General features: G+C 43.2%; 1 protein-coding gene across 1 annotated transcript in view; it reads left to right on the top strand.

Moving 5' to 3' along the window:
• The window catches only part of LOC126260921 (protein retinal degeneration B), a 598,186-nt gene that overhangs the window by 413,916 nt on the left and 156,683 nt on the right, over positions 1 to 27,587 (top strand). Inside the window, exons 12-13 of the mRNA XM_049958405.1 lie at positions 8,861 to 9,034; positions 9,521 to 9,683. Of these exons, the coding sequence (XP_049814362.1) occupies positions 8,861 to 9,034; positions 9,521 to 9,683 (337 nt within the window). The remainder of the gene's footprint in view (positions 1 to 8,860; positions 9,035 to 9,520; positions 9,684 to 27,587) is intronic.

The following is a 27,587-nucleotide window of genomic DNA, read 5'->3' as shown; positions in this document are numbered from 1 at the left end:
CAGTCTCCACATAATGCAGAGTTTTGTGTGGTACTCCTTAATTGCTATGTACTGCAGTATTTGAGACTATGTATAGTATAAAATATTTCAGCAGTACTAGTCTCTTATAACTATACATTATGTGTCTTGGTATTTCCGCCAGTGCCAAAAGTGTTTTGAAGTGGGATGGTGTCTGATTTCCACTCCCCTATTTAAGCTTCTTTCCATTCAATCAATAAAACTACTAGAGCCACTGGTTAACCATAAAGATTTGTCAGATGCTTAATTCTACCTGTAGGCATGCATAAACATGGTCTTATTATGAGTTTTGAGAACTTTTTAAAACTATATTAAATGTATTCTCAATTGTGAATAATGACAACCATCAGCTGTAGAATGGAATGATGACAATGAAAATTTGTGCTGGACCAGGTGTTCGACGGCATGTGGAATTTGTGCACCATGAGTTGTGCACAGATAGCCAAATGGTAAGGCAATAAGTGGAAAATCCAGGTCTGTGTCCTGGTCTGGCACAAATTTCTATTGTCGTCATTCCATTTTACAGCTGTTGGTTGTCAGTCCAGGTCGTAGATACAGGGTTGATGACACATGGAATTTTGGGTTTGGCTGCGAGTCATGCACAGATAGACAAAAGGTAAGGCAACTGCTTGTGATAAGTAGAAAATCTGGGTTCGTGTCCTGGTCCACCACAAATTTTCATTGTCGTTATTCCATTCTACAACTGATGGTTGTCATTATTCTCAGTTGTGAATACAGTACAACTTGCTCAAATTGGCACATGTATAATTCATAAATCTGCCCAAACCATACACGTGTTTCAGTCCTGACGCATTCAGTGAATTTTTGTTTCGCATAAAGCAGAATGTACCTAATGCAGAAATGGAAAGCAAATCTTAGAACATACTTAATAATTCATTGTATAATGTGGCAAAAGAGCCTGTATAGTACTACTGTATTACAGTCCATTAGTTATTCATGACTCTACAAGGACTTTAATTTTAACACCTATGTTAAACGGTGCAAAACCAAGAAAATATGTCAAGTGCAGAGCAGTGATACTGGTTTGGACCTAAAACAGTGCTTCTCTGTGCGACAACGAATAAGTTATGCTCAGTGTCTGTACAGTATGTCAAAGTAAAAGGTTTGTTCATCAGTGTTCTGTTTGTCAGCTTTCTCGTTTTCCTCATTATTGAAGCACTTTGGCACATACAGGAACATTGTTGCACAACTATCAACACACTGCTGCAATGTGCGCAGTGAAAGAGGTGCGTAATGTTCCATTAAACAATGGTTTTACCTGGCAAGGTCATGATTTTCTGCCAGTTTCAATTGCCTAGTAGACTTTAAGAGGTACAGTGACATGATATCGAACAAAGGGTGTGCGATGTTACCATGTAATGTAAAGATTAATGTAATCGAGCCAAGTGAGAAAGACAAACTATCTGTGCGCAGAATTATGTTATGTTTCAAATGCGGTAAAACACAAATTTATGAGTCATTAAGAAACAAAGATAAGATTTGAGATGAATGGATGAAAGGGAATGGGCTGAAGAAAAGAAAGGCGAAGAAGACCGGAAATGAAGAAATTAATGAAATAGTGTGGGAATGTTTCATAAGTGTGTGGGCAAAAAACTTACCTTTATCTGGACCCATGTTGCAGAGTGAGGCTCTGAAAGTCACTAAAGCGCTTGAAATTATGGAGTTTAAGGCATCCACAGGATGGCTGGACAGTTTAAAAGCTAGGCACAACATTGCGTGGAATAAAGTGTGTGTGGAAGCTAAGGATGTGCAGGAAAATGTAGCAACAGAATGGATGACAATACTGTTCAACTTAATTATGAAATATTACCCAAAAGATGTGTTCAGTGCCGATGAAATGTTACTGTTTTATCATGTGCTGCCTTCAAAATCTCTAACAATTTGAGGTGAGAAGTGCACCGATGGAAAAATGTCCAAAGAAAGACTCACTGTACTGCTGTGTGGAAACATGTTAGGTGAAATGGAGAAGCCACTGGTGATTGGAAAGGTGGCAAAACCACATTGTTTCAAAAACATGGATGTCGGTAAGCTTCCAGTCCCCCCCTGCGGGTTCGGGGGTAAGAATAGGCCCGCGGTATTCCTGCCTGTCGTAAGAGGCGACTAAAAGGAGTCTCAAATGTTTCGGCCTTATGTGATGGTCCCCTCTCGGGTTTGACCTCCATCTTTCTAAATTATTCCGAAGAGCGAGCCAATTGGGGAAGGGCGCCTTACTTGGTGCCTTGTGTCCATGTTGTGTTCAGAACTTTCGCCATCTTCTTCGTCGTTGCATTGCAGTCCTGCCCGCTCTCCATCGCTTGGGCATGTCTACGCTCTTGCATACACTTTCTGCCAAACACTGTGCAGGGCCATTTTCTGCACTGACGGCGACCATGGACCACATGTCACCTAACATCCAGCACGGTAGCCAGTCCGTTGTGGTGGGGCCGCCATGTACCCTCCTGGTTGTAGCCCCCTGACAACACAGGGATCGCTCTACTGATGCCTGCGCCGTTAACTCCCCACGTATGCCAAGGAGTAGATGCCCATCTCCTTGGGGCATCAGGACTCCCGGCAATGGCCGTCCTGCCAGATGGCTATTGCTGCGGCTGGGTGGCACCCGTGGGGAGGGCCCTTGGTCGGAGTAGGTGGCATCAGGGCGGATGACCCGCAATGAAGCGTGGTACATCATCTATCGCTGGTGGGCCTCCACCAGCAGTCTCTAAGCGATCGAGGTCTAACCTCAACGGGAAAAAATTTGATCAGAGATCGTTTCCCTCCCTAGCTACTCCTTGGGAGGAACGTCTTGCTAAAGAAGGCAGTGGAGAATATTCACCCCGGTACCTCGTGTGTACGCGGGTTGATGGAGAATCGTTCATGTCGACCAAGCCCCAGTTTTTTGTGGAGCATTTAGAGGACAAGTTCGGGGAGGTGGAGGGCTTGTCCAAGATGCGCTCTGGTTCTGTGCTCATCAAAACGGCATCCTCTGCCCAGTCACGGATGTTGCTCAGTTGTGACAAGTTGGGGGATGTTTCCGTTAGCATCACGCCGCATAAGAGTCTCAACATGGTCCAGGGTCTTATATTCCACAGGGATCTTCTTCTGCAGTCCGACGATGAATTACGAGCCAACCTCGAACGACGAGGTGTTCACTTCGTCCGGCGCGTCCATCGGGGTCCGAGGGATAATCAGGTAGCCACCGGTGCCTTCATCTTGGCCTTCGAAGGTGATGTATTACCCGAAAAGGTCAAGGTGATGGTTTACCGTTGTGATGTGAAGCCATATATCCCTCCTCCGATGCGGTGTTTTAAATGCTGGAAGTTCGGGCACATGTCATCTCGTTGTACTTCCAGCCTCATGTGTCGGGATTGTGGACGTCCTTCGCATCCCGATACTCCATGTGCCCCGCCTCCTATCTGTGTTAACTGCGGAGAACACCATTCCCCCTGCTCGCCGGACTGTAGGATATTGCAGAAAGAACGGGACTGTAGGATATTGCAGAAAGAACGGAAGATAATGGAATATAAGACCTTGGACCGGCTGACCTACCCCGAGGCTAGACGGAAATATGAGAGGCTCCATCCTGTGGCAATGACGTCAACCTACGCCGCTGCTGCAACGACGGTTCTCCCGTCATCACGAATCGGCTCTAAGATCGGTCAGCATCCACCAGCCCCCTTGCTTGTGGGGGGCACTTCACACCCTGTTGCTCCTGCTCAATCTTCTCCAGGAGCAACACCCTCCCAACCATCGGGGACATCAGCTCCCCCTTCCCAGCCGGAGAAGCGTAAGACTGCTCTCGCCAGGAAGGGATCCCTTGGGGACCTCCCTTCGCAAGTTCCGACCAGTGGAAAAGCGGACGCCCGCAAGTGGTTGAAACAACCGCCGGTCCCTGGTCGTCGGGCCTCGCGGTCGTCGTCTGTCCCTGAGACTGACCCAGTGAAGCCCATGCAGCCTGAACCGCCGAAGGCACAGCGTGACAAGCAGAAAAAGAAGAAAGTCCCCAAGACCAACGATATTGCGGTGGCACCGATCCCACCGCTTCCTACAAGCTCTGCCTCTGAGGACGAGGTGGAGATTCTGGCGTCCGCTGAGGACCTCGCTCTTGCCGGTCCCTCGGACGCAATGGATGGCATTTGCACGGATGCTCCATCGGAGGCAGCAGGTGACCCAGTGGCGTAATCTGCCTTCCCAGTCCCGTCACGCCTTTCCCAGCCATGGACAACACCATCCTCCAGTGGAACTGCAGCGGTTTCTTCCACCATCTAGCTGAGCTCCGCCAACTTATCAGCCTTCACCCTTTCTTCTGCATTGCTCTCCAGGAAACTTGGTTTCCAGCAATGCGAACCCCCGCCCTCCGTGGCTATCGGGGTTATTATAAGAACCGAGCAGCTTATGAAAGGGTGTCTGGTGGCGTCTGCATATATGTCCTTCACACTCTGCACAGCGAGTCTGTCCCTCTCCAGACGCCTTTAGAGGCTGTCGCTGTACGCGTGTGGACGCCACAGGCTGTTACCGTCTGCAGTCTTTACATTCCACCGGATGGTGATGTCTCACAGCATGTCCTGGCTGCACTGGTCGCCCAATTGCTGCCACCTTTCTTGCTATTGGGCGACTTCAACGCCCATAACCCTCTGTGGGGTGGGTCAGTGGCAACAGGTCGAGGCGCCATCGTTGAGCATTTATTGTCGCAGCTCGATCTCTCGCTGTTAAATGATGGTGCCTTCACACACTTCAGTGTGGCGCATGGCACCTACTCCGCCATTGACCTTTCAATCTGTAGCCCTAGCCTCTTACCGTCTGTCCAATGGAGTGTGCATGACGACCTGTGTGGTAGTGACCACTTTCCGATCTTTCTGTCACTACCACAGCGTCACTCTTCTGGGCGCCCTAGCAGATGGGCTATGAATAAGGCTGACTGGGACTTGTTCTCCTCCACTGCCGCTATTGAGCCACTCTCTACTGATGACATTGATGCGGTGGTTACATCGGTCACCACCGGCATCGTTACTGCCGCCGAATCTGCCATTCCCCGTTCTTCTGGGTCCCCTCGGCGGAGGACTGTGCCTTGGTGGTCGCCTGATATCGCTGAAGCGATTAAAGATCGCCGGCGGGCGCTCCAGCGTCACAAGTGACATCCCTCCATAGACCACCTTATCGCCTTCAAACGGCTGCGTGCGCGGGCCCGCCTCCTTATCCGCCAAGGCAAGAAGGAGTGCTGGGAGCGGTATGTGTCCACAATTGGCCTCCATGTCACTCCATCGCAGGTCTGGGCCAAGATTCGACGCGTCTACGGCTATCGGCCACCTGTCAGCGTCCCTGCGCTCTCACTGAATGGAGCAGTTTGTACTGACTCCGACGTCATTGCAAATCGCTTAGCAGAGCATTTTGCTATGAGTTCCGCTTCTGCGAATTACCCCCAGGCCTTCCGCTCCATTAAAGAGCGGATGGAACGTCGGAGCCTTTCGTTTCGCACCAACCACCCAGAATCTTACAATGCTCCATTTAGTGAGTGGGAATTTCGCAGTGCCCTCGCTGCTTGCCCTGATACCGCTCCTGGGCCAGATGGCATCCACTGTCAGATGCTGAAACACCTTTCAGTGGACTGCCAGCGGCGCCTTCTCGATCTTTACAACCGTCTTTGGGTCGAGGGGGAGTTTCCGTCGCAATGGCGGGAATGCATTGTCATCCCCGTTTTGAAACCTGGAAAGAACCCTCTGGAGGTGGACAGCTACCGTCCCATTAGCCTCACCAACGTTCTTTGCAAGTTGCTTGAACGGATGGTGAGCCGGCGCTTGAATTGGGTACTGGAGTCTCGGGGCCTTCTGGCTCCATCTCAGGGTGGGTTCCGTAAAGGCCGCTCCGCCGCCGACAATCTGGTGAACCTGGAGTCGGCCATCCGTACTGCCTTTTCCCGCCGTCAGCACCTGGTCGCTGTCTTTTTCGACATGCGGAAGGCGTACGATACGACATGGCGTCATCACATCCTTTCTACGCTTCATGGATGGGGTCTTCGGGGTCCTCTGCCGATTTTTATCCGCAATTTTCTGTCGTGTCGTACCTTCCGCGTGCAAGTCGCGGCCTCGTATAGTTCCTCCCACGTCCAGGAGAACGGTGTGCCACAGGGTTCCGTTTTAAGTGTCTGTCTGTTTTTAATAGCCATTAACGGTCTTGCTGCGGCCGTGGGAAACTCTGTCTCCGCTTCCCTGTATGCTGACGACTTCTGCATTTACTACAGCTCTACTGGCATTGCAGCTGTTGAACGTCAGCTACAGGGCGCTATCCGTAAGGCGCAGTCTTGGGCTGTAGCGCATGGGTTTCAGTTTTCGGCAGCCAAGACCTGCGTTATGCATTTCTGCCGGCGACGTACTGTCCACCCGGAGCCGCAGCTTTCTCTTAACGGCGAACTTCTTTCGGTGGTGGAATCACACAGGTTTTTGGGGGTGGTTTTCGATGCCCGGTTGACTTGGCTGCCTCATATCCGGCAGCTCAAACAGGCGTGTTGGCGGCATCTCAATGCTCTGCGATGTTTGAGCCACACCCGCTGGGGCGCCGACCGCTCTACCCTGTTACGGCTCTACCAGGCGTTAATCCAGTCCCGCCTGGATTATGGGAGCCTGGCTTATGGCTCAGCATCCCCGTCTGCGTTACGGGTGTTGGACCCAATTCTCCACAGCGGGATACGCCTTGCCACTGGTGCTTTCCGCACCAGCCCTGTGGACAGCGTACTCGTGGAGGCAGGTGTACCTCCACTGCGGTTCCGACGCCAACGTTTGCTGGCCGCTTATACTGCCCATGTTCTAAGCTCGCCCGGGCATCCTAACTATCGTCTCCTGTTCCCGCGATCGGTCGTCCGTCTGCCAGAACGTCGGCCCCGCTCTGGTTGTACAATAGCGGTCCGCGTCAAAGAGCTTCTCTGCGAGCTTGGGTTTTTCCCTGTTCCAACTGCTTTCCGGGCGCCTCTGCGTACACCCCCGTGGTGTGTTCCTCGCCCTTGCCTTCGGCTCGACTTGGCACAGGGCTCGAAGGACTCGGTCCCTCCAGAGGCCTTCCGCCGCCGCTTTTATTCCATCCTGGCCACGTATCAGGGCTCTGGCATTGTTTACACCGACGGTTCGATGGTTGCTGGTCGTGTCGGGTATGCGCTAACTCTAGGGGACCATTCCGAACAATGTTCCTTGCCGCATGGCTGCAGCGTTTACACTGCTGAGCTGGTCGCCATCTTTCGTGCCCTAGAGTATATCCGCTCCTGCTCAGGTGAGTCCTTCATCATCTGTAGCGATTCCCTGAGCGGTTTACGAACTCTCGACCAGTGTTTCCCTCGTTCTCGTCTGGTGATGGCTATCCATGAGTCCCTGCATACTCTTGCGCGTTGCGGCCGCTCTGCGGTCTTCGTGTGGACCCCAGGCCATGTTGGGATCCCCGGCAATGAGAATGTTGACCGGCTGGCGAAAGAGGCGACTAGTGCACCGTCTCTGGACGTTGGCCTCCCGGAGACAGATTTGCGAGCGTTCCTTCGCCGCAAAATTCTGGACCTTTGGGACACTGAATGGCGCGCCGTGCCTTCACGCAACAAACTTCGGGCCATCAAGGGGGCTACCGGTGTGTGGCGCTCCTCCTTGCGGGTCTCTCGCAAGGAGTCTGTTGTCCTATGCCGGCTGCGCATTGGGCACACTCGGCTTACGCACGGCCACTTATTGCGCCGTGAGGACGCACCTCTCTGTCGCTGCGGCTCCGTTTTATCTGTGGTCCATATTTTATTGGAGTGTCCGCTTTTAGCTGTGCTCAGGCAGTCGTTCGCACTGCCTGACACGCTCCCTGCCCTTTTACTAGATGACTCTGCCGCGGTGGACTTAGTTTTGCGTTTTATTCGGGCAGGGGGTTTTTATAGTTTAATCTGAGTGTTTGTTTTTAGCGTTGATTCTGGCTTCTAGCCTCTGATTTTAAACTGAGTTTTTAATGTGTTCTTGGTGGTTGGCTTTTCCTCTTTTTTTTTTCTCTATGGTCGGCCAACCACCGTCACACTCTGTGTGTTTTACTTTGTTTTGTCTGATCTCTGTCGGAGTCTTTCTCGTCCTGTGCCGTCTGACGTCTTTCCTGCTGTTCGTTTTTTATTCTCTTTGGGCGGTTTTAATTTTTTTGAAAAAAGGGACCGATGACCAACGCAGTCTGGTCCCTTTAAATCCCACAAACCAACCAAGCTTCCAGTCACATAGTGAAGCAATAAAAAGGTGTGGATGGTGAGTGGTCTTATGTAAGAATGGCTGGACTCTTTCAATGCCAAAATGAAAAAAGGAATCACCAAGTTCTCCTTTTTTCCTTTATTTTTAAGGTGTGAAGACAGAAAAAAATCAAATGTTTCTTGTCAATAGTATTTGGGAGAATGAAACAAGGGGAAATGTCCACCAAAGTAGTTGTACTACTTGGTGGAAATGGTTGAAGTAATTCTAATAGAATGAATGAAACAGATACCAGTTGATTATCATACAGAAATGGACCTCATGATATAAGTGTGCCTACAGTGGAGGGGAGTGTATTTTGTAGTGCTGAAAACATGTACACTAATAAACAGCAAAACCATTGTTACTGCTGCTTTTGTGATATTGTGGAAATAACTATCTGGATCACTATAATAAATGAAAGTGTTTGTAATATTGCAACATCATCATGTAAAAGCTGTTTCCTTGTTGAAGCATGTAAATAAAATAGAAGGTGTGAACCTGAAGATACAATTTGAAATATACAACTGCCTTTTGCCAGTTGAATACTGCAATTTTAAATGCAAATTTGATATTATCTACAAGTTACTATTAAAATTTGCATTTTTTCTTGTTTCTGTTCACAGATAGTATATTTTCTCAATCCTACTTGCAACGTGTGGCCAGTGAACGGAGTCGTACACTGCAGGGTGCTGGTAGTATAGATGCATCTTGTCCGGGCTCGCCCATCACATCCCCTGCCCATCAGACATGCCGCACAAGTGTACTTATACTTGTGCTGCATGCAGGAAGCATACTGGGTAAAAAGTCAACTTAATTTTTTCTAACATACTAATAATGTAGCAGAGGTAAACAAAATAATGTGACATGATGCCAATTGATACAGAGGTAAGAGTGTGCCCCATAGCAGTTGAAGGATTTTTCATCATTTTCATGCAGCTCTGGTACACTGTTAGAGGACTGCAGTTTCCATGAATGTTTCTATTAATTTCATGTGCACTATTTTCAATGAACAGGTAGCACATTGCAATGCAAAGTATCTATTCATCTTCATTGAACTGCCGTATCTTGTGTAGTTTAATGGAAAGCACTATGTAACTAACAGCTAATGTAAGTGTGGAAGAGGAGAGTTTAAATGATAATCTGATGAGACACTTTGATATTATTCCTCTTTGTCACTAGTTAGGTAATTTCTAATGATATACTTATCTTTATCAAAGTTAAAATTTTCACTGTGGACAGTGGCTTTGCTCTTTTGGGTGTACAATTTCTTGTTATTGTTTCAGATGCAAATGTAGATTTAGCAGCTAAAAAGTCTGACATTACAACATTCCGTGGTGCATTTGAATCAGTAATGCGCCAGCACTACCCTTCTCTGATAGGGCGTGTTGCTATAAAACTGGTTTCTTGCCCTTCTGTATGTACTGAGGCCTTAGGAGTGCTATCCAGGTAATTAACACTTATTTCTAAAACAGAATACTTGGGTTTTATTAGTATGATAGATGCTTTCATGGGCTTCTTGCTTTATTCTTTGTGGAAGTTTTAATTTTATTTTTGAAAAATATCATTAATTATTCTGCTTGTGTTTTACATGTGCACAGGTGGTTTCTCTTCAACATCTTTCCTTGATGCTGAAAGAAACATTTTTTGACTAATTTCCACATAACATATCTTTGTTGAAGGTGATTTTAGATCAGATGACAAAGTTAAATTTCAGATTCAGATTTAAGTTTCTTGTGAAATTTTGTATTGTATTTCTCCTCATGTTATGCAAATAGTATTACAGTTGGTTTTGACTTTGTAGTAGGTTGTCATTGGATGTTCTGTTTGAAGAAAAAAGAAAAATTAGGGATAGTAAAATACTAGGGAACTAATGTACAGGTATTGAGGGTACCTAGTAAGGTGGAGGATGTAGCCATAAGGTGGAGGATGTAGCCATATGAAGGCTTCTGTAAAAATAGAAAAACTTGATGAAAATTACAGAAAAAGTACATTCAGTGTATGTAATACAGATGTCCATGCCCAGGTCAGTCTGTTATACCATTATCCAGTCTCAGTGGCCAAAAGATGAAGTTAATTTTGTCAGAATGAAGTAACAAAGAAAGGTGTAGGAAAAGAGACACTTTATTACTAGCTGCCAGAGAGTGCATCCATCTTGAAATTGACACGCCAGGTGGCAAATGTCATTTACTTCCTATTGACTACCCACTATAGACATACAGTGGACACATTTGTCAGAGGATGATGATCTACAGAGACAAACCAACCCCTGCTGAAGTGACAATCCTTCTTGACATGTAGGTCACAATGAATTATACTTGAGCATTACAAGAAAATATTTAAAATAATGATCAGGCTGGCTAGACAACCTGTGTGGTTCCTCCCCCTTTCATAAGGCCCACATGTAGTGGCTAGGGGTTGGGTGGACCATAGAGACTTCAAGTTACAGGTAACAAAGGTCTGACTGGCTGAGTTTGCCAGTGGGATTACATATCTGGCTGTCATTGTCTGCAGCAGTTGAGTAACACTAGCAACAACAGTTAGACATACGAATCACGTATTTAAAAGGTTGTGAATGTGATGCTACGGGAAGACAAATACAATTGCTGTGGGACTAATTCCTGGAAATAATCTTCATTAAATAAAAATTCAGTTTTGAACAATAAATGTCCATTAAGCTAACAAGTTTCCCAAAGATAAAGAAGCTTAACGTGAGTGACTAAATTTCACAGCAGTGATTTAATTTTTTTGTTAGAGTTAATGAAGGATTAACCACAAAAAAATAGCCAACTGAACCCATTAAATGCTAAGAGCTGTGATAGGTAGCTCTTAGCTTCCTCCTTTTCTCAGAACAGAAGTAAGTCCCCTAGTAATCAAACATAGTATGTGTGCATCAACAAAAAATTTAGAAAACAACATGAATAATCCATTACTAAAGTCATGGTGATATTACTAGGTTGGTTATAGATAAACATAGATATTAGGATTCACCTGGGGACAGGCAGTTATTCAAAGCCAGAATTAACCATTTCATGAAGCTAAATTGAAGTACACTACCTAAATAAGTTGAACAAAATACAAAATTTGATGCATTAACATAGCATGATCAGTGTTTTCTAGTAAAATATGAAAATGACATGTAGGGGTAGTATCAGGATGGACATGAAAGTAAAGCAGAACTTGATTTGTGAAGAACAATGGTTTGATCACAAGTTTGTAGTAAAAGGGTAAGCAGGTGTTTTTTGAATGTGTCAGAGAAAAGGGCACACTGTAAGAGGATACATTTTTATGAAAGGTTTTCAAAGATGTGACCACCTGTTCAGTCCATGTTGGGTTTTGGAGGACAAAAACATTGTGTATTATATTTGGCTTCCATCTCACTTTTAACATGAGGTCAGTAATTCACAGAAAATCAGATGAGTCTAAGAGATTTAGCCCAGAGATCACAGGTTAAGGCATTTGACAAAGTAACTTCTATGTTAGGAAGATAGTTATTTTGGAGTGTGCTTACAGGTACACTATAGACAGGACACCAATATTGGGCCATAGACTAACTCCATTTATGTGACTGTTAAGGCAATGAGACAGCAAGTCCTCTCTGGCACTACATCTCATCATTCTTGCATTCCAATGTGAGATTGCAGCTTGGCCATGGCATTTTCTGTTAGTGTAGCAGAAAACAATTGAATGCTTTGAGTATGAAAATCAAAAGTGGGATAATGACTCCATAAATTTAAAGGATACAGGCACAATGTTCAGTGTCAATGAAATACAAGAGCATTAAATGAAAATACAGACATTTGCCCATACAGGTTCACCTCTAAGAGTAAGAAAAAAATACTTTTCCTTTTTAATGAATAGGAGGCACGTTACACTGACAAGTGGCACAGTGATCACGGCACATACAGTATTGTAATGGGTGCTACATTGTGACAGATAAATAGTGAACAAAACTGCAACACAGACAGTGACAACATGAGTATATAAAAGGAGAAACAATAGAGGAAGGTTCCCAATAGCAGAGACCTGTATGTAGGAGGGGACACTGGTAAGATGCAGTACTAGAACTCATTGTATCTGAGTAGAATGGATTTGATAATGAACTATGTAGAAATGATGCATGAATGAGTTAATCATTTCAAGCCAGATTTAATAAATGTGCTGTGACACTATCAGCTAGAAGTGTAAGTCAACAGAGATCAGAATGCTGACAACTGGAGATGTTGGGTGTTCTGCTGGATTCAGTGTCGTTCTTGCACTATATTTCGACACCATGACTCACTGTCTTCATCAGGTGCTACCTGAGGCTGTTTGGCATGCGGACGTTCCAGGTGTTCCGTATGCCACCCACTCCTAGCAGTGTCCTCAGGTGTTCGCTCTTCAGTGTGGTGCACCTATCTGCGTGCTGTCCTCCCCTTTTCAGTCCAGTGCAATTCCTGGCATTTCCTCTGCAGTCCACTCCCACTAGAAACACTCTTAGGCATTTCCTCTTTGACCTGGTACATCTGTCTGTACACTAGCATTCTGTTTTTGGTCCAGTGCAGTTTTGAACTCAGATTCCACTAGAAGCATCCTGTGGCATTCTTTTTTGTGGAGTTCTGATGCTGCCCCCATTGCATTTTCAGGAACTCTGGTGCAGGATTCTAGGCTCTACTGAGTTGATATCCAGAGTCATGATTCGAGAGGCTTTCTGTTAGTTTTATCTCTATAGACTAAACACTGTCCCAATGTCTGGGGGTCTGTACAAGAACCCTCATGTCATCATAATTAATGGAATGATTGAGTTCTGGACAGTGCTCGGCAAAGGCTGATTTAGTTGTCTATCTAGTCGGTGTGCTTTGATGTTCTTTGCATCTGATGTCCACTGCCCTAGTTGTTTGGCCAATGTATGGCATGCCATATTGGCAAGATAAGATATATATTATAAATCCATTGTTTTTTAGTCTCAGATCATCTTCCATATTTTCCAGTAGTCCTCTTATTGTAGTATGTGGACAACACACACACTTTGTTACACTTCCTGAGAATCCAGTTGATTTTGGCAGAAATAGATCCTGCATGGAGCAGGTACACCACAGTCTTTGCTTCATCTTACTCTGCTTCTAGATCACGTGGTGGAGTGGCTATTTGAAGGACCTTCTGAATCTACTTGGCCATCTATCCTGTCTTACAGACCACTGATCGTAGATGCTCTATTTCTACTGCCAAACTATCTGGGTCTGACAAAATGGATGCTCTGTGGACCAGTGTCTTCAGAACACTATTCCTCTGTACTGGGTGGTGACAGCTGCTGGTTTGCAGATATAAATCAGTGTGTGTAGGTCTGCGATAGATGCTGTGGCCAAATAACCCACCTGCTCTCCCCTGCTCTCCTTTTGACAAGTAAATTCAGAAAGTGAAACTGGCCGCCCTTTTCCAGTTCCACAGTCACCTTAATATTTGGGTGACATGAATTAAGAGGTTCCAGAATCTCATTGACCCTATCTCTTCCATGAGACCAGAGCACAAAGTTATCATCCACATACCTGAAGAACCATATGGGCTTATATTTAACTGCCTCTAATATCACCTCCTCAGATCTACCATGCCTGCGGCAACCATTGGAGACAGGGAGCGGCCCATGGCTACACCTTCTGTCTGATCAGAATATTGGCCCCCATACAGAAAATAAGTTGATGTCAGTGTCTGACTGAATAGGTACATTATCAAATTTCTCTGCATCAGCTACATTGAGTCTGTCAGTAACACTCTTGTGAATAGGGATACCGCATGAAAACTGACCATTATGTTAGGTTCTGTAATATGTAATTTCTTGTGACTTTTTGAAGGTCCTCAAAGTTGCAGATGTAGTGAATACATTTCCCCACATTTGAGAACAAATAATTCCTTCAAGCATAAGGCTGTTGATTACACTCGTGTGCCAATGCTGTTAACAATTGGGCGCAGTGACACACCCTCTTTGTGGACTGTCAGCAGCCCACGTAGTCTACATGGAACAAGTGCTCTCTATCATAGTTATTTAATGACCTTGCCAGAAATGCTGGTTTCCTTCAAGAGAGCCCTTGTCTTCTTCACTTTGTCCATAGTTCCATGTTTCAAAAGTCTGTAGGCAGAGTCCTCCAGAAGTTGACACACTTTCTCATTATAATCAGCCTACTGCAAAACAACTGTGGAGTTCCCTTTGGCAACATTATGATGATGCTGTCTCCCAGGAGTCTCTTGAGAATGAGATGTTAGCTTTTGGAGGCTTTGTCTTGGTTAGTGCCCTGCAGGTCTCATGGCAGCCACATTTGCTGAAAGTGTGTTGGCTGCTTGCTCAATTGCACTAATGAAACCTGAAATGGTCACATTTCTAGGAATCATTGTGATGTAGAGACTTTTGCTGAGTACTTTCAGAGTGATATCATCAAACTGCTAGCCACTCAGGTTAATCACTGTGCGAGTACCATCCTTCTGCTGTGCTTTCATATCCCTGCTATAGAGCAAGGGGCAGCTGCTAACAAAGCTGCCATTTACAGGCGAAGGTGTAATAGGAACAGACAGAATTTGGAATCTTCCCTTTCCTCTGTTGAAACTTGTCCAGATTTTTGATATTTTGGTACATCTCCTCCCCATAGAATCTCTTGATGTGGTTCTTCAGGCTTTCCCAGCTATATGTTGACATCTTGAGATGTCCTGATATTCTGCCAGATATCAGCATCATTTGTGCACAATATTTCAACAATGTGACTTGTCATCTTCATCAAATATTTTCAAAATATCTTTGGATTCAGGTCACTTTCTTTGTCTTCTGACGCAGTAACAGACCCTTGAATTTTCCTGAGACAGTTTTTTCTGTCCGAAACTGTTCACCATCTATTGCTTCTGCTTCTTGTACTCTGACCAGTGCTGTTCCATGTGGAATTATTACTTCTTGTGACCCAAAATTTTCAAAGCACACACAGGAGCACACATTTCTCCATTAACACTTTGACGTCTGCACATCTCGTACAAATTTATTTGCTTGGTGCCAGCAGTGCTAATTTGGATTACTTAACTTGTTGCTCGCCATTATTGATGTTATTGGGAGATTATAAATCGTTATGTTTACTGATCTCATCGTTAGTTCTCACAAGTTCTCAACCCTGTTGCCCTACTTTCATGAAATTTTGAGTATATACATATGTAAATAAACACAAATTTTAGACCGAGCGAGGTGGCGCAGTGGTTACACACTGGACTCGCATTCGGGAGGACGACGGTTCAATCCCGTCTCCGGCCATCCTGATTTAGGTTTTCCGTGATTTCCCTAAATCGCTTCAGGTAAATGCCGGGATGGTTCCTTTGAAGGGGCACGGCCGATTTCCTTCCCCATCCTTCCCTCACCCGAGCTTGCGCTCCGTCTCTAATGACCTCGTTGTCGACGGGACGTTAAACACTAATCTCCTCCTCCTCCTCCTCCTCCACAAATTTTAGTTATTTGCATTGCCTTTGGTATTCAATATTTCTCTTTCATATGTTATGCAGCCAAACAGTCTCCAAGATGTAATGTAACACCACAAGACTTGCATATTAATTTTTTTGTTCTTTTGTTTTTTGTTTTGGAACATACGTGGCAGTTTCTTCGTTTTCATTTATTCATTTTGGAAATACATAGGCCTGTTAGTTGGTGTTGCCTTATGTGACCGGTAAGTCTGTCAACTGGATCATGATCAGATGTATGCGATGTAGTGGCAACCTCCAAGTTTCGCTCCACACATTCATCGTAAATAATCATATCGTCTCTTTTGTCTACTATGATGAAAGGGCACAAGTACTTATAAAAACAAAAAACTTGTTGACATGTGTAACTTATTGTTACCTAAACAAAACACCAACAGAATGCAAAAGATACTAAAGTGCTGTCGCCGGCCACTGCGCGATACTATGCTGATGATATCACTGTGGTGTCGCCAGCCACTGAGCAATACTATGCACATGATACCCCCGTGGTGTCACCAGCCGTTGACCGCTATTTTGCTCACGACACCACTGTGGTGTCGCTGGGTGGCAGGGTGTTAATACTTTCAGCTCAGCAAATTCCTCTTTTTGCATGCACTTGGTGGCTCTCTAGAACTCCATTACTGCTGACGGACTCAACCAGAAAGATAATTCCTGTGAACTCTTGTGTTTCAGTCCCTCCAGTCTATCACGTATGATTTCTGGGGTGCATATATTTGACACTAAGATACATATTTTAGTGTAAACGGAGGTATAAAATACATATTGCAGCATAAACAAAGGGAATAGCCCCTTTGCTGTGGATTACTGGTAGCCTTTGTAGTTTCGTTGCTGCCAAACCAGTGCATCACACCACCCATTTGGACAGTTTGCACCTGTAAGTCCACAGCTCCCAGAAAGTGGGAAGAAAATAATACCCAAGAACAACATTGAAATGCTGTCCACTCTTTTTGAGCATCTCCATGTCAAATTCATGTTTTTCCTTACCAGTCTCCATATGCACACAGAATATTCCCAGGGGAATAATATTTTCTGCACCTGATCCACTGATGTGTCAGCACGGCAACTTTAAAATATATTTATCACCAGAGATCAAAAGTAATAGGCTCACCTGAGTGCTCAGGTCTCTCATGACTCTTGCTGGTTTTCCATTTCTATTGCTTTCTACAATCATGTTTGCCACCGCTCTTAGTCCTGGACACTAACAGGATTAACTAATTTTAAGGGGAGATGATAGTGACAGCTACACCAGTTCCTGTTCCACCATCTTATCCATACACAGTCACAGTTAGGACTTCAGCGACCGTATCTACAGTGAGAGCAGGAGGTGGTTTGACAACAGTTGTATGCTCTTGGCACTTACAACGTCTAAAATTTGTCTCCATAGTGAATATATGACAAAAATCATTCACTTGAAAGGAGGATGAGACAAAATGTCTAGATGCGTCCCTCAGCAGTGCAAGGCACAAAGATTCATGTGGAGATGGGGGCAAAGCTTCCTTTGTTTCTCCAACTATTTGCAGATCTATCCCCTTGATAAACACATTCACAGTCATCACCTTTGCCTCTTCAGGGAGTGCACAATTTCTCCCTTTATCTGACTGCAGGACAGAAGTACGATACATATTAGAAAAGTGCCTCAGAATATTTCCCTGTCTACTGATGGAGAGTGGAAAGCTTAACACAGTGAAAACTTGCCCCTTTTTGTCAATGTATTGGTTAGATAATCCTTTTGGCACGCAAATCAAAGCTGCTGACACTGCACAGTGGCTTAATTGAGTCTACATATGATCGTACAGTAGATCTCAAGTCAACTTTAGACTTATAATATTCAGTTGAAACACATCAAGATAAGAACAGGTTCAGTCAACATCACTCATGTTTGTTAAAATCCATTTTCTGACATCTTCCTTGAAAACAGAGATATGTAGTTAATAGCGGGGGAAACAATTAATCACACTGGAATGCAATATGAGAGAAGTAGTTTCAGCATACATAATGAAATTGTCAAGTGTTGCTGGAATACATGAAGTGATCAAATGGCAGGTCTTGTTTTGCTTGTTTGCTTGCTTGCTTTTTAAGGCAAGGGCCACTTAGGTGGCAAAGCTTTAAGGGGATCTGCACTAACCGATACTGCAGCTCCCTCCATTTGAGAGCATGTAGTAGGCATCTTAAAAAGTAAAACGAGCCAAAAAATAGTAAACACTCACATGTGAAAATACATAGACACAAAAATACTACTCCCTTCTCAGACAGCTTTGCTTTCTCAGCAGTGCAGGTCAACAGCTGTAAAGCAGTGCTTCAGTGAAGCTTACTGTTGTTGACTTGATGTCAGTGTGGCAGTGACCACATGCTGGCAGTAAACTTGTGACTACATCTCATAACAAATAGTAGCTGATTGTGATGTGTGGAGGCTCAGAACGTGCTGATTGCAGGTTGCCCGCAGTCACACAAAGAGTTGCCGACAGTTGCATAGTGAGTGGCACAGAGACCTCAAGCAGTGGTGCCATGTGCAGATAGCACAGTCACCCTATCTGTTCTCTTGCCAGCCAGTTAGCATCAAATGTGGCTACTGTAGAAAATGTGTGCCACAAAATTATGGTCTGTCATTGGACCAAATGGTGATGGTGCGGGAATCCCATTTGTGACACCAGTTTCTGCAGGTGTTGGGGGGGGGCCTGGTCATGTTGACCATGATGTGGCATCTGAAGACATTCTTATAAATGAAAAAGTTGGTTAGAAATTACAGACAGTATGCATTCAATGTACAGAATACAGATGGGCAATATGCCCATGGAAATAAAATGTTGGACAATAGTAATGTTTCAAAATTTAGATTTAAGTTGTATTTAAATGAAAACATCTTTTGTACCATTTTCAAATTTAGATTACTACACTTACGCAAAATACATGTAAAAATATAACATAATGTAATTGGATGGATTAAAAAAACTACTCACCTTGTAGTGGGAGGAGAAAACACACAAATGTACTGAGAACTGCAAGATTTCAGAGCCAGTGGCTCAATCTTCTGACAGAAGGGTTGAAAGGAAAGGAAGAGGGTGAAGGAAAATGAATAGTGAGGTTTGGGAAATGGGGAGAATTCATAAAAATCATCCAGAACCCCGGGTCAAGGGAGACTTGGCTGAAGAGATGGGAAGGAAGGATGATTGTTGGGAATGCACTGGATGAGATTTGAAAACCTGAGAACTTTGAGGTAAAAGATAGATTAATATGCAAGGCAGAAATTACTGACAAAACATTGTGCATAAGTAAATAAGAGCAGATAACTAAGTGTATTGTGTGTGGTACCAATGGGAGCCGGGAAAAAACAGACAGGTCAGATAATAAAAGATGTAAAAAACTAAAAGGAAGTGAAGCAAGGAATAATTATTGAAAAGGAATGCCGAGAACTAAGAAATTAAGGTAAATTAAGGCCAGGTAGGTGGTGAGAACCAAAGACACATAATACCAGTTCCCACCTGCTGAGGTCCGAGAAACGCGTCAGGGAGAAGAATCCAGATGGAATGAGTGGTGAGACAGGCAACAAGGTCATGACTGTCATCCTGTAGAGCATACTCTACAACAGGATATTCTGTGCTGAAACCATATACCCTCTGCCTGTGCCCATACATCTTAACTGATAAACTAAGTGGTAGTCCAGCGTGTACACGTGCACAAGAAAAAAAATTCCCTGATTTTTCCTGGATTTCCTGATTAAAAATAAATTTTCTCCCAGGTCAAAATACACTTTTTCCATGTTAAGTGACAGTATACTTTTCCTTGGAACAGTAAAACTTATCAATCCTTTAAACGGTTATGGTATTATACACCGGCGTAGAATTTTCCGGCTCTTTAGAAAACCAAACTTGGTAAAAAAAAAGTTTTGGAAATATCTTTGATGTGCAGCAACATGAACACTGCCTATTTTCGTATCACAAATGTATAAATTTGACTTCAACCAAACACCACGTTACTTTCCTAAGCTTTGAAATCGAGATTGCGAAGTGCTTTTGTAAGCCATAGCTCATGTCACATGATTTTGCCAGACAATGACAGCAGATATTCAGAGCTGGGATGCGTAATGCAGTTAGCCATTAATAATATCACTGTTAAGTAGCGCATATACACAAATTGGAAAAGTTAATATACATATACATAGTGTTGCTAAAAGAAAATCAAAGCTTTCACATATAATATTGGTCTCAAAAATTAATAAGCTGCAAGAGAAGCTAAACTTTCGCATATAACATTGATTTTTTTAGTAAAATTTTTAATAATGACTTAAATGTCTGATCTGGGCTCGAAATTTTTCTAAATGGTCGTCCTCAAAGAGAGTCAAATGCTCTGTGATTTAAGAAATTCATCGTACATTCTCGCACACAGTTCAGCTTGCATAAAAGGAAATTTACTTGGAAAGTAACGCTTTTCAAACATACATTCGCAATATTTTCCTGTGACCTGTTAATAGGTTCGTTTCAGCAACTGTCAGAGAGCGCAGCTACGATGATGCAGGAAGCCCGTATGTTCGTACGTGTAAAACATTAAAAGATCTTACATTATGGCATAAAAGAAACAAGACATCAGAGGATACTCCAAGAGCATCGGAATTTCATGAACCATACTAAAAAGCATAATTCGGCTTACAGTGCAAATGCAATGAACAGTTGAATAGAATTAAACACTTTGTTTCAAATAAATTGAGTGCCTCAGCAGAAAAGATTGATAAAAGCCAAATTTCTTTAGCAGACCGACAAAAATAACTTCATTGTTCTGCAAGGCTATTAGCGCTTGACTGTATGAAAGGTGGAAATAAAACAAAATCTGAAACTAATAACATATTTTAGCCTTCCGTAATTATGTGAATGTATTTTAATCCACTTGATAACTCCCGGCCACAGAAATCTGTTTTGTTTTCATTTGACATGAGAGCAATAAACGAAGAGGAAACACAAAATCACTAAACGTAAACATGGGTCATGAGGAAACTATCCACCTCCCCACTACAACTCATACTGCTCTGTGCATCAGCACTGCCTCAACGATTTTTGCAAATTGCGGCAATACTAAATAGTGGTGCCCTCCTCCTCCCCCCCCCCCTCCCCCCTTCCACCCCCACCCTCGAGTGTTTGAGGTAGGACGCCAAAAATTTAAAAAAAGATTTACTTTTCAAAAATATGTTCATTTTGTAGCGCACATCTTTCAGAAGAGTCCGATATAAAACGTGTTTGAGGAAATGTAAGACATGTTATTTGGTCGTAAGTGTGCCGAAGTGCAGTGCCACACCTCTTACACAGCATTCTTTCATTACGCGTCACTGTATTTTGCTCTGTGGAATTCCAATGCATAATATTTTGTAATGGATGCCATCAAACTATATTCAGAACAGTGGAAATTAAAATGTCCTGTGGTGCCTCTCCTGTTCCCAGTTTGACATCCAGCCCCTCTTTTATTTAAAAAATAAAAACACCTCACTATTAATATTGGATGGGATTATTTGTAACCCGGAGAACAAGAACTCTTCAGAAAATTTGCACTCTTTATTGCCTATTAGCTAATAACCTTTTTTTTTGGTGTGTGTGTGTGTGTGTGTGTGTGTGTGTGTGTGTGTGTGTAACATAAAATTAAATATAGGATACACAAAACCAATGAAGACAAGTGACAGGCAAGACAGTACACATTTCTTCAATCCTCAAGTCCTAGCATTTTTTTCTCTCTAACCTTGCTACAGCTTTACATAGCATGCTTTCCTTTCTGTGAGAGAATCTATTACCTCATCAAACTTCATCAAATGTTTTGCATGAAAAAATGAAATGTCGTCGTCTAATACTGAAAAAGTTGTTAATACAAACAGCACCCAAGACTAGTGTGGTTTCTCAATCTCACTATGTGTATTTTGTCACTGTCTGCTAGATAAAATGAAATAGGCCTGTCCTGTACTGCAGCAATTGTAACTCACACCAAATAAACGAGACTGATTTGGCAGAAATGATCACTTCTAAAAATTTTTTAAATTTATTTATTTATTTATTTTAACATGACAGAGTATGATTCACAAAGTACCAATATCAAATGCCTATTAGGCCTACTGCAAGCAAAAAGCTTTATGTTCGGAAATAGTTTCACATTTCATTCATACGCTCCAGCTTCTCAAGTGTGAGATCAAAAAGTAGTAGTACGAAATTTTTATATAAATTATGAATTGTCATATTCTTCCATAATTTGTCTGATTTCACCATTTCTTCTCCTTCCTCATTCTAACAAACAGATCTTGTCCTCACTAGTTCTGTAACTGTTCCTGCCAGTGTCAAAACTTATTCTCCAGTTAACTTCACTAACCCTGCCACAATCAACGGCTTAGTTATTCCACGTTTATTCTCCATTTAGGTGTTATTACGTGTTTGTACAACACGTTTTCTGTGCTACTCACAGAATAGAACCTAGGCAGCTGTTACCGGGGTTTGTACAACCAGCTGTTACTATTGTAGCAGTCTGGCCAAAAATTTTCTAACAAAATTTCATTTTCTTCGATACACCGAGAAGACTACATATTCTCTTTTTTAGGTGTTATTACTGTTAGTCATTTATTTTCACTCTGGTAGTCTGAATCTATGGATTTTGCTGGTAATTATAATAATGCTGATCATTCGCAAACCCAGTCAACCACATAAATGAACAGCGATTGGCATTCAGCCATTCGGCTTTATTCCGCTAAGCTCGTATAGCCCCATCCCCTTCTGTCTGCAGGCAGTTTATTTTGAGATGTGATGGGGATTCCCCTGGCAGAGACACAATGTACACTATGCACACGTTCAAAAATTAAATTATGATTCATTCAGAAATGAACTTAGAATATGTTCAAAAACCAACAGGGATGTGTTTCAAAATTTATGAATAATCGATAGACTAGCTTGCGCTGGATACTAGGCGCTTTGTGAAACAAGGTCTTTTCCTCAAAAATATGAATTTGGTGCCTCCCCCCCCCCCCCCCCCCTCAACCCTGAAATTGCTGCCTGGGGTGGATACCCCAGTTTTCCCCCAGTGAATCTGGCAGCTTGCACGTGCCAGTAAAATTTTTCCGTTTAGCATCTTGCTGCTACTTCTTATACAGCTAACAGCCACACTTCTATAGCCAGAAGGTGGAGAAGGTACTATAAATGCGTGATTCAACTGTGCACGTGCATGAGCCCACTCGTGACTGCTCAAACGAATCTAATATAAACAGTTATGACGGCACGCTCATTGGAGCGAGACATACCAGACGTTGGCCTCGCATCAGAGGCAATTTGTTGTTATGAAGCATTGCACAGTCTTCCTAAAGCTGTTGACACATTTTGCTGTTGGCAGATGCTCGTATGAGCACTGTGTTTTGTTGTTATATATGGCGCATTTCCTTTGCAACTTAAGTTTTATCTTTTTTTTTTATCTCGTTCATGTTTTATTGCTGCAATATTATTCTACACTAGTAGGATACAGTAACATCCTGTGTTATAGTATTGTTTCTTATGTGTCAAAATTACAAAAATTTAACTGAAAACTAAAATCCCAGAATTCCAAAAAATTCCCGGGTTTTTCCCAGTTTTCTCCTGGATGAAAAAATTCCCGGGTTTTTCCCGGTTGTCCTGGGTGATATACAGCCTGTAGTCACACCAGTATAAGAGGCCAAATAGTGTTTATTTACATAATGGCTGGTACACAACATATGTTGTTTTAAAGGTGGCTCTCCATTGTTCAGTGTGTCTTGCTAGCTATGGGGCTGGTGTAGATGTTGGTAGGTGGGTGCATAGGGCAGGTCTTACAGTGGGGACGATCACAGATGTAGGAGCCACAGGGTAGGAAAACGTGTGCGGAAGTAACATAGGATCTGACAAGAATGTTTCAGAGATTGGGAGGGTGATAAAAAGCTGTTCTAAGTGGGGTGACAAAATGTCGCACAGAATGGATCTCATTTCAGAGCATGATTTTATGAAGTAATAGCCTTGTCAAAATAGTTGATTAATAAATCTTCAAGACCACGATATTACTAAGTGACAAGAGGTGTACTCTTAAGTTTTTTTTTTTTTTCAGGATCAGGAATACCAGAATTGAATTGCACAGCCCAGGAAATCTGCTTTTGAACTAGGGTCATGGAGTAATAATGTCCAATGAAGGCTGAGGTGAGAATTGTGATTTATTGCTATAAAGAGTCCACATCAGAACAGATTTGTTTGCCTTGAATGATAAGGCTGTATGGGAGGAAATATTTGACCTGAAAAGGATGGCAACTGTCAAAATGTAAGTATTGTTGTTTGTTAGTAGATTTAATGTGAACAGAAATGTGTAGCTGACACTTGGACAGGATGAGGTCAGCATGAAGGAAAACGGCATTGGACCATGTGAAATTTGATTGGGAGAATTTATTTAAAGGTTGCAAGAGTTTTAACAGGTCACCCTCACCATTAGTTAATATGGAAAAGAGTGATGAATGTATCTAAACCAAAGCAGGGCCTAAAGGCCTATGGATCCCAGGAAAGCCCCATCCAAGTAACCCATGAAAATGTTGGCACAGGAAGCAGCCATCATGGCTCTGATGGTCATGCCCCCTATTTGCTTGTATGTCTGCCCCTCAAAGTTAAAGTAGTTGTTGATAAGTACAAAGTAGCTTAAAGTGAGTGCAAAGGACATCATAGGTGTGCAAATGTCTAGCACCAGACAGCCCATGTAAATGGGGGGATGTTGGTATAAAACCTTGTACGTGGGGGATGTTGGTGTAGAGAGGTGGCATCAATGATGACAAGCGAAAAGGTGCATGACAGGAGGGGAATTGACACAGATTTCAAACAATCTGTGGGTGGTGTCATTAATATAACAATGAAGTCTTTGTACTCTAGTTTGCAGGTTTTGATCAATGGAGGCAAATAAAAATTCAGTGGGTACTTTGAAGCCAGCAACTATGGGATGGCTATGATGATTGGGTTTGTGAATCTTAGGAAGAAGGTAAATGGTTGGGGTGTGTGGTTTGAGTGGGATAAGGAGCTCTATAGACTCAGGTGTTAGTTCTTGTCAGGGGACTGATATTTTAATGAGGGACTATATGTCAGTTTTATCACAGGGATGGACTCTTGATGGCACAGACTGTACATAGAGGTATGAGACAGCTAGCTTAGAGCCTCACTTACGTACTCCTGTTTGTCAAGTACCACAGTGGCAGGTCCTGTGTTTGCTGGGAGTTCTGCGGTGGTCGGGTTAAGGTCATGTTGTAGGGAACTGAGGAAGGGTTGTAAAGCAATGCTGGAGAATAGGAGTTGTAAGGGATGATTCCGAGGTAGTGGTGGTGAATAATGTTGGGATCGTGGTCGGAACTGTTCAAGGCAAGGTTCAGTGTCAGGTTTACTGTTGGAAAGCTTTTGGGATTGAGTTGCAAAGTAATATTTCCAGTTGACATTATGTGTGAAGGAAAGTAGGTCCTTCATCAATGCAGCATCATTAAATGCAGGCTTAGGGTGGGAAGTGGGACTCACAGATCATACAGGTTACTCAGAAGGTGAGATTGCCTTGGATGAGAGGTTGAGAACACTGTACTTTGGTAATTGGTTCTTGTGTTTATGAGTTATCATTGATCTAGGAAGCAGTGTTGAAGACTGAGGATGTTACGGAGGTTGATCAAACTCAGTTTGCAGGAGGGGAGTGGTTGTCGATGGTGTGGCTATTAAGGAGATGGTGGGGGACAGGAAGTGAACAACGCTGTTCCATTAAACCTACTAACAAACAACATTACTTCATTTTGACAGTTACCATACTTTTCATGTCAAATGTTCCTTCCCACACAGCCTTGGCATTCAAGACAAATATATTTGTTCAGATGTCAACTCTTTATAGCAATGAATCGCCATTCTCAACTCTTCCTTCACTGGACACAAATACCCCACCAGCCTTGGGCAAAAGCAGATTTTCTGGGCCATCACATCCAATGCTGGTACTATTGATCCCTCCAAAAAACAACTTAAGAGTACATCTTTTGTCACTCAGTATTATCATGGTCTTGAAGATGTATTAACCAGTTCTACGAGGCTATTACTTCTTAAAATCATGCCCTGAAATGAGATCCATTCTGTTTGGCATTTTGCAACCACACCCAAAATAACTTTTTGTCACTCTTCCAATCTCCACAACGTCCCTCTCAGACCTCATGTTACTTGTACACACCTTTCCCTACCCTGTGGCTCCTACCTCTGCGACTGTCCCCATTATAACACTTGCCCTATGCACCCTTCTTCTACCAGCTATACCAGCCCTGTAAATGGCAAAACATATACTATATAAGGAAGAGCCACCTGTAAAACAACACATCTTGTGTACAAGCTGTAATGTAAATAAACACTATTTGGCCTCTTACATCGGTGTGACTACCACCAAGTTCATCAGTTAGGATGAGTGAGCATAGTTGGAGGGTATATGGTTTCAACACAAAATATCCTGTTTTAGATTATACTCTACACGATGACATTCATGACCTTGTTACCTGTTTCACCACGTGCCACCTGGATTCGTCCCCATGACACCAGTTTCTCAGACCTCAGCAGGTAGGAACTGGTGTTATCTGTCCCTGGTTCTTACCACCTACCTGGCCTTAATTTACCTTAATTCCATTGCTCTCATCATTTCTTCTCAATAACTGTTCCTTTCTTCACTCCTTTTTAGTTTTTTTATATCTTTTATTTTTCATATCTTTTATTTTTCATATCTTTTATTTTTTGTATCTTTTATTTTTTGACTTGTTTGTTTTTTCCCCGGCTCCCATTGTTACCACATACAATATCCCATGCTCAAAAACTCCCTCCCAACATCATAAAGAATCCAGAACCTAAACAGCCCTGAAACACAGTCATGAAACTTTCCTTCAAAAGCCTTAGCCCCACGGAAGTATCAGTCCTTTCCAAAAGCCTCACCTTTTGCCCCAGTCCCAAATTCAATCATGCAGGACTTGTTAAAGACCTTCTCTCCTTTCCCAATACCCACAGTGGAAAAACTTTTTCACCACCAACCAAAGACAAATGCTGAACCCTTCCTGACTCAGTTCACTCCTCCATCCAACTGTGATCCACCCCCACTGCCCCAAAATTAGCCCCCGTTAAAATTCCAGAATTTCTTAAACTCAAACCTTGCACTACCATCATTCCCCAAATCTCTCAATGTGCAAGCTAATCTTACCACAGAAAGAACCACAGTCCACCACATAAAAACTGATCAACCTTACAATCCTACCTGTTGACAATGGGTCCACCACTGTTGTTTTGGACCACAAGATTTACATGGCAGAAGGACTCTGCTGGCTGTCAGATTCATTCACACACAAATCCTTCCACAGTGACCCAATTCCAGAAATCCAGCAGGATATCCAGTCTCTCCTCAAATCCTTAGACCCATCCCAGAATATCTTCCGTGAGTCCACCTCTCTCTTCACTCCGACTGTTCCCCACATTCCTACCTTGTACACACTTCCTAAAGCCCATAAATCCAATCACCCAGGATGTCCAGTTGTGGCCAGCTACTATGTCCTCACTGAGAGAATCTCTGATCTTGTTGAAAAATACCTTTAGCTTATTACCGAAAATCTATCCTCCTACATAAAAGATACCAATGATTTTCTCCACTGACTCTCCACAGTTTCTGTTGCTTTACCATATGGTGCCCTGCTTTTCACTATTGATGCCACCTCTCTTTACATTAACATCCATAATACCCATGGCCTTGCCACTATTGAGCACTACCTTGTCCAATTCCCAACGGATTCCAAACCTACAAACTCCTTCCTACTCACCATGACTTTGAGACCTCACCCACAATTACTTTTCCTACCTTACCTACAAACAAATCTGGGGTATGGTTGTGGGC

Source organism: Schistocerca nitens, chromosome 1, assembly GCF_023898315.1.
Source record: "Schistocerca nitens isolate TAMUIC-IGC-003100 chromosome 1, iqSchNite1.1, whole genome shotgun sequence".
NCBI lineage: Eukaryota > Metazoa > Arthropoda > Insecta > Orthoptera > Acrididae > Schistocerca > Schistocerca nitens.
This window is presented reverse-complemented; position numbering and strand designations above follow the sequence as displayed.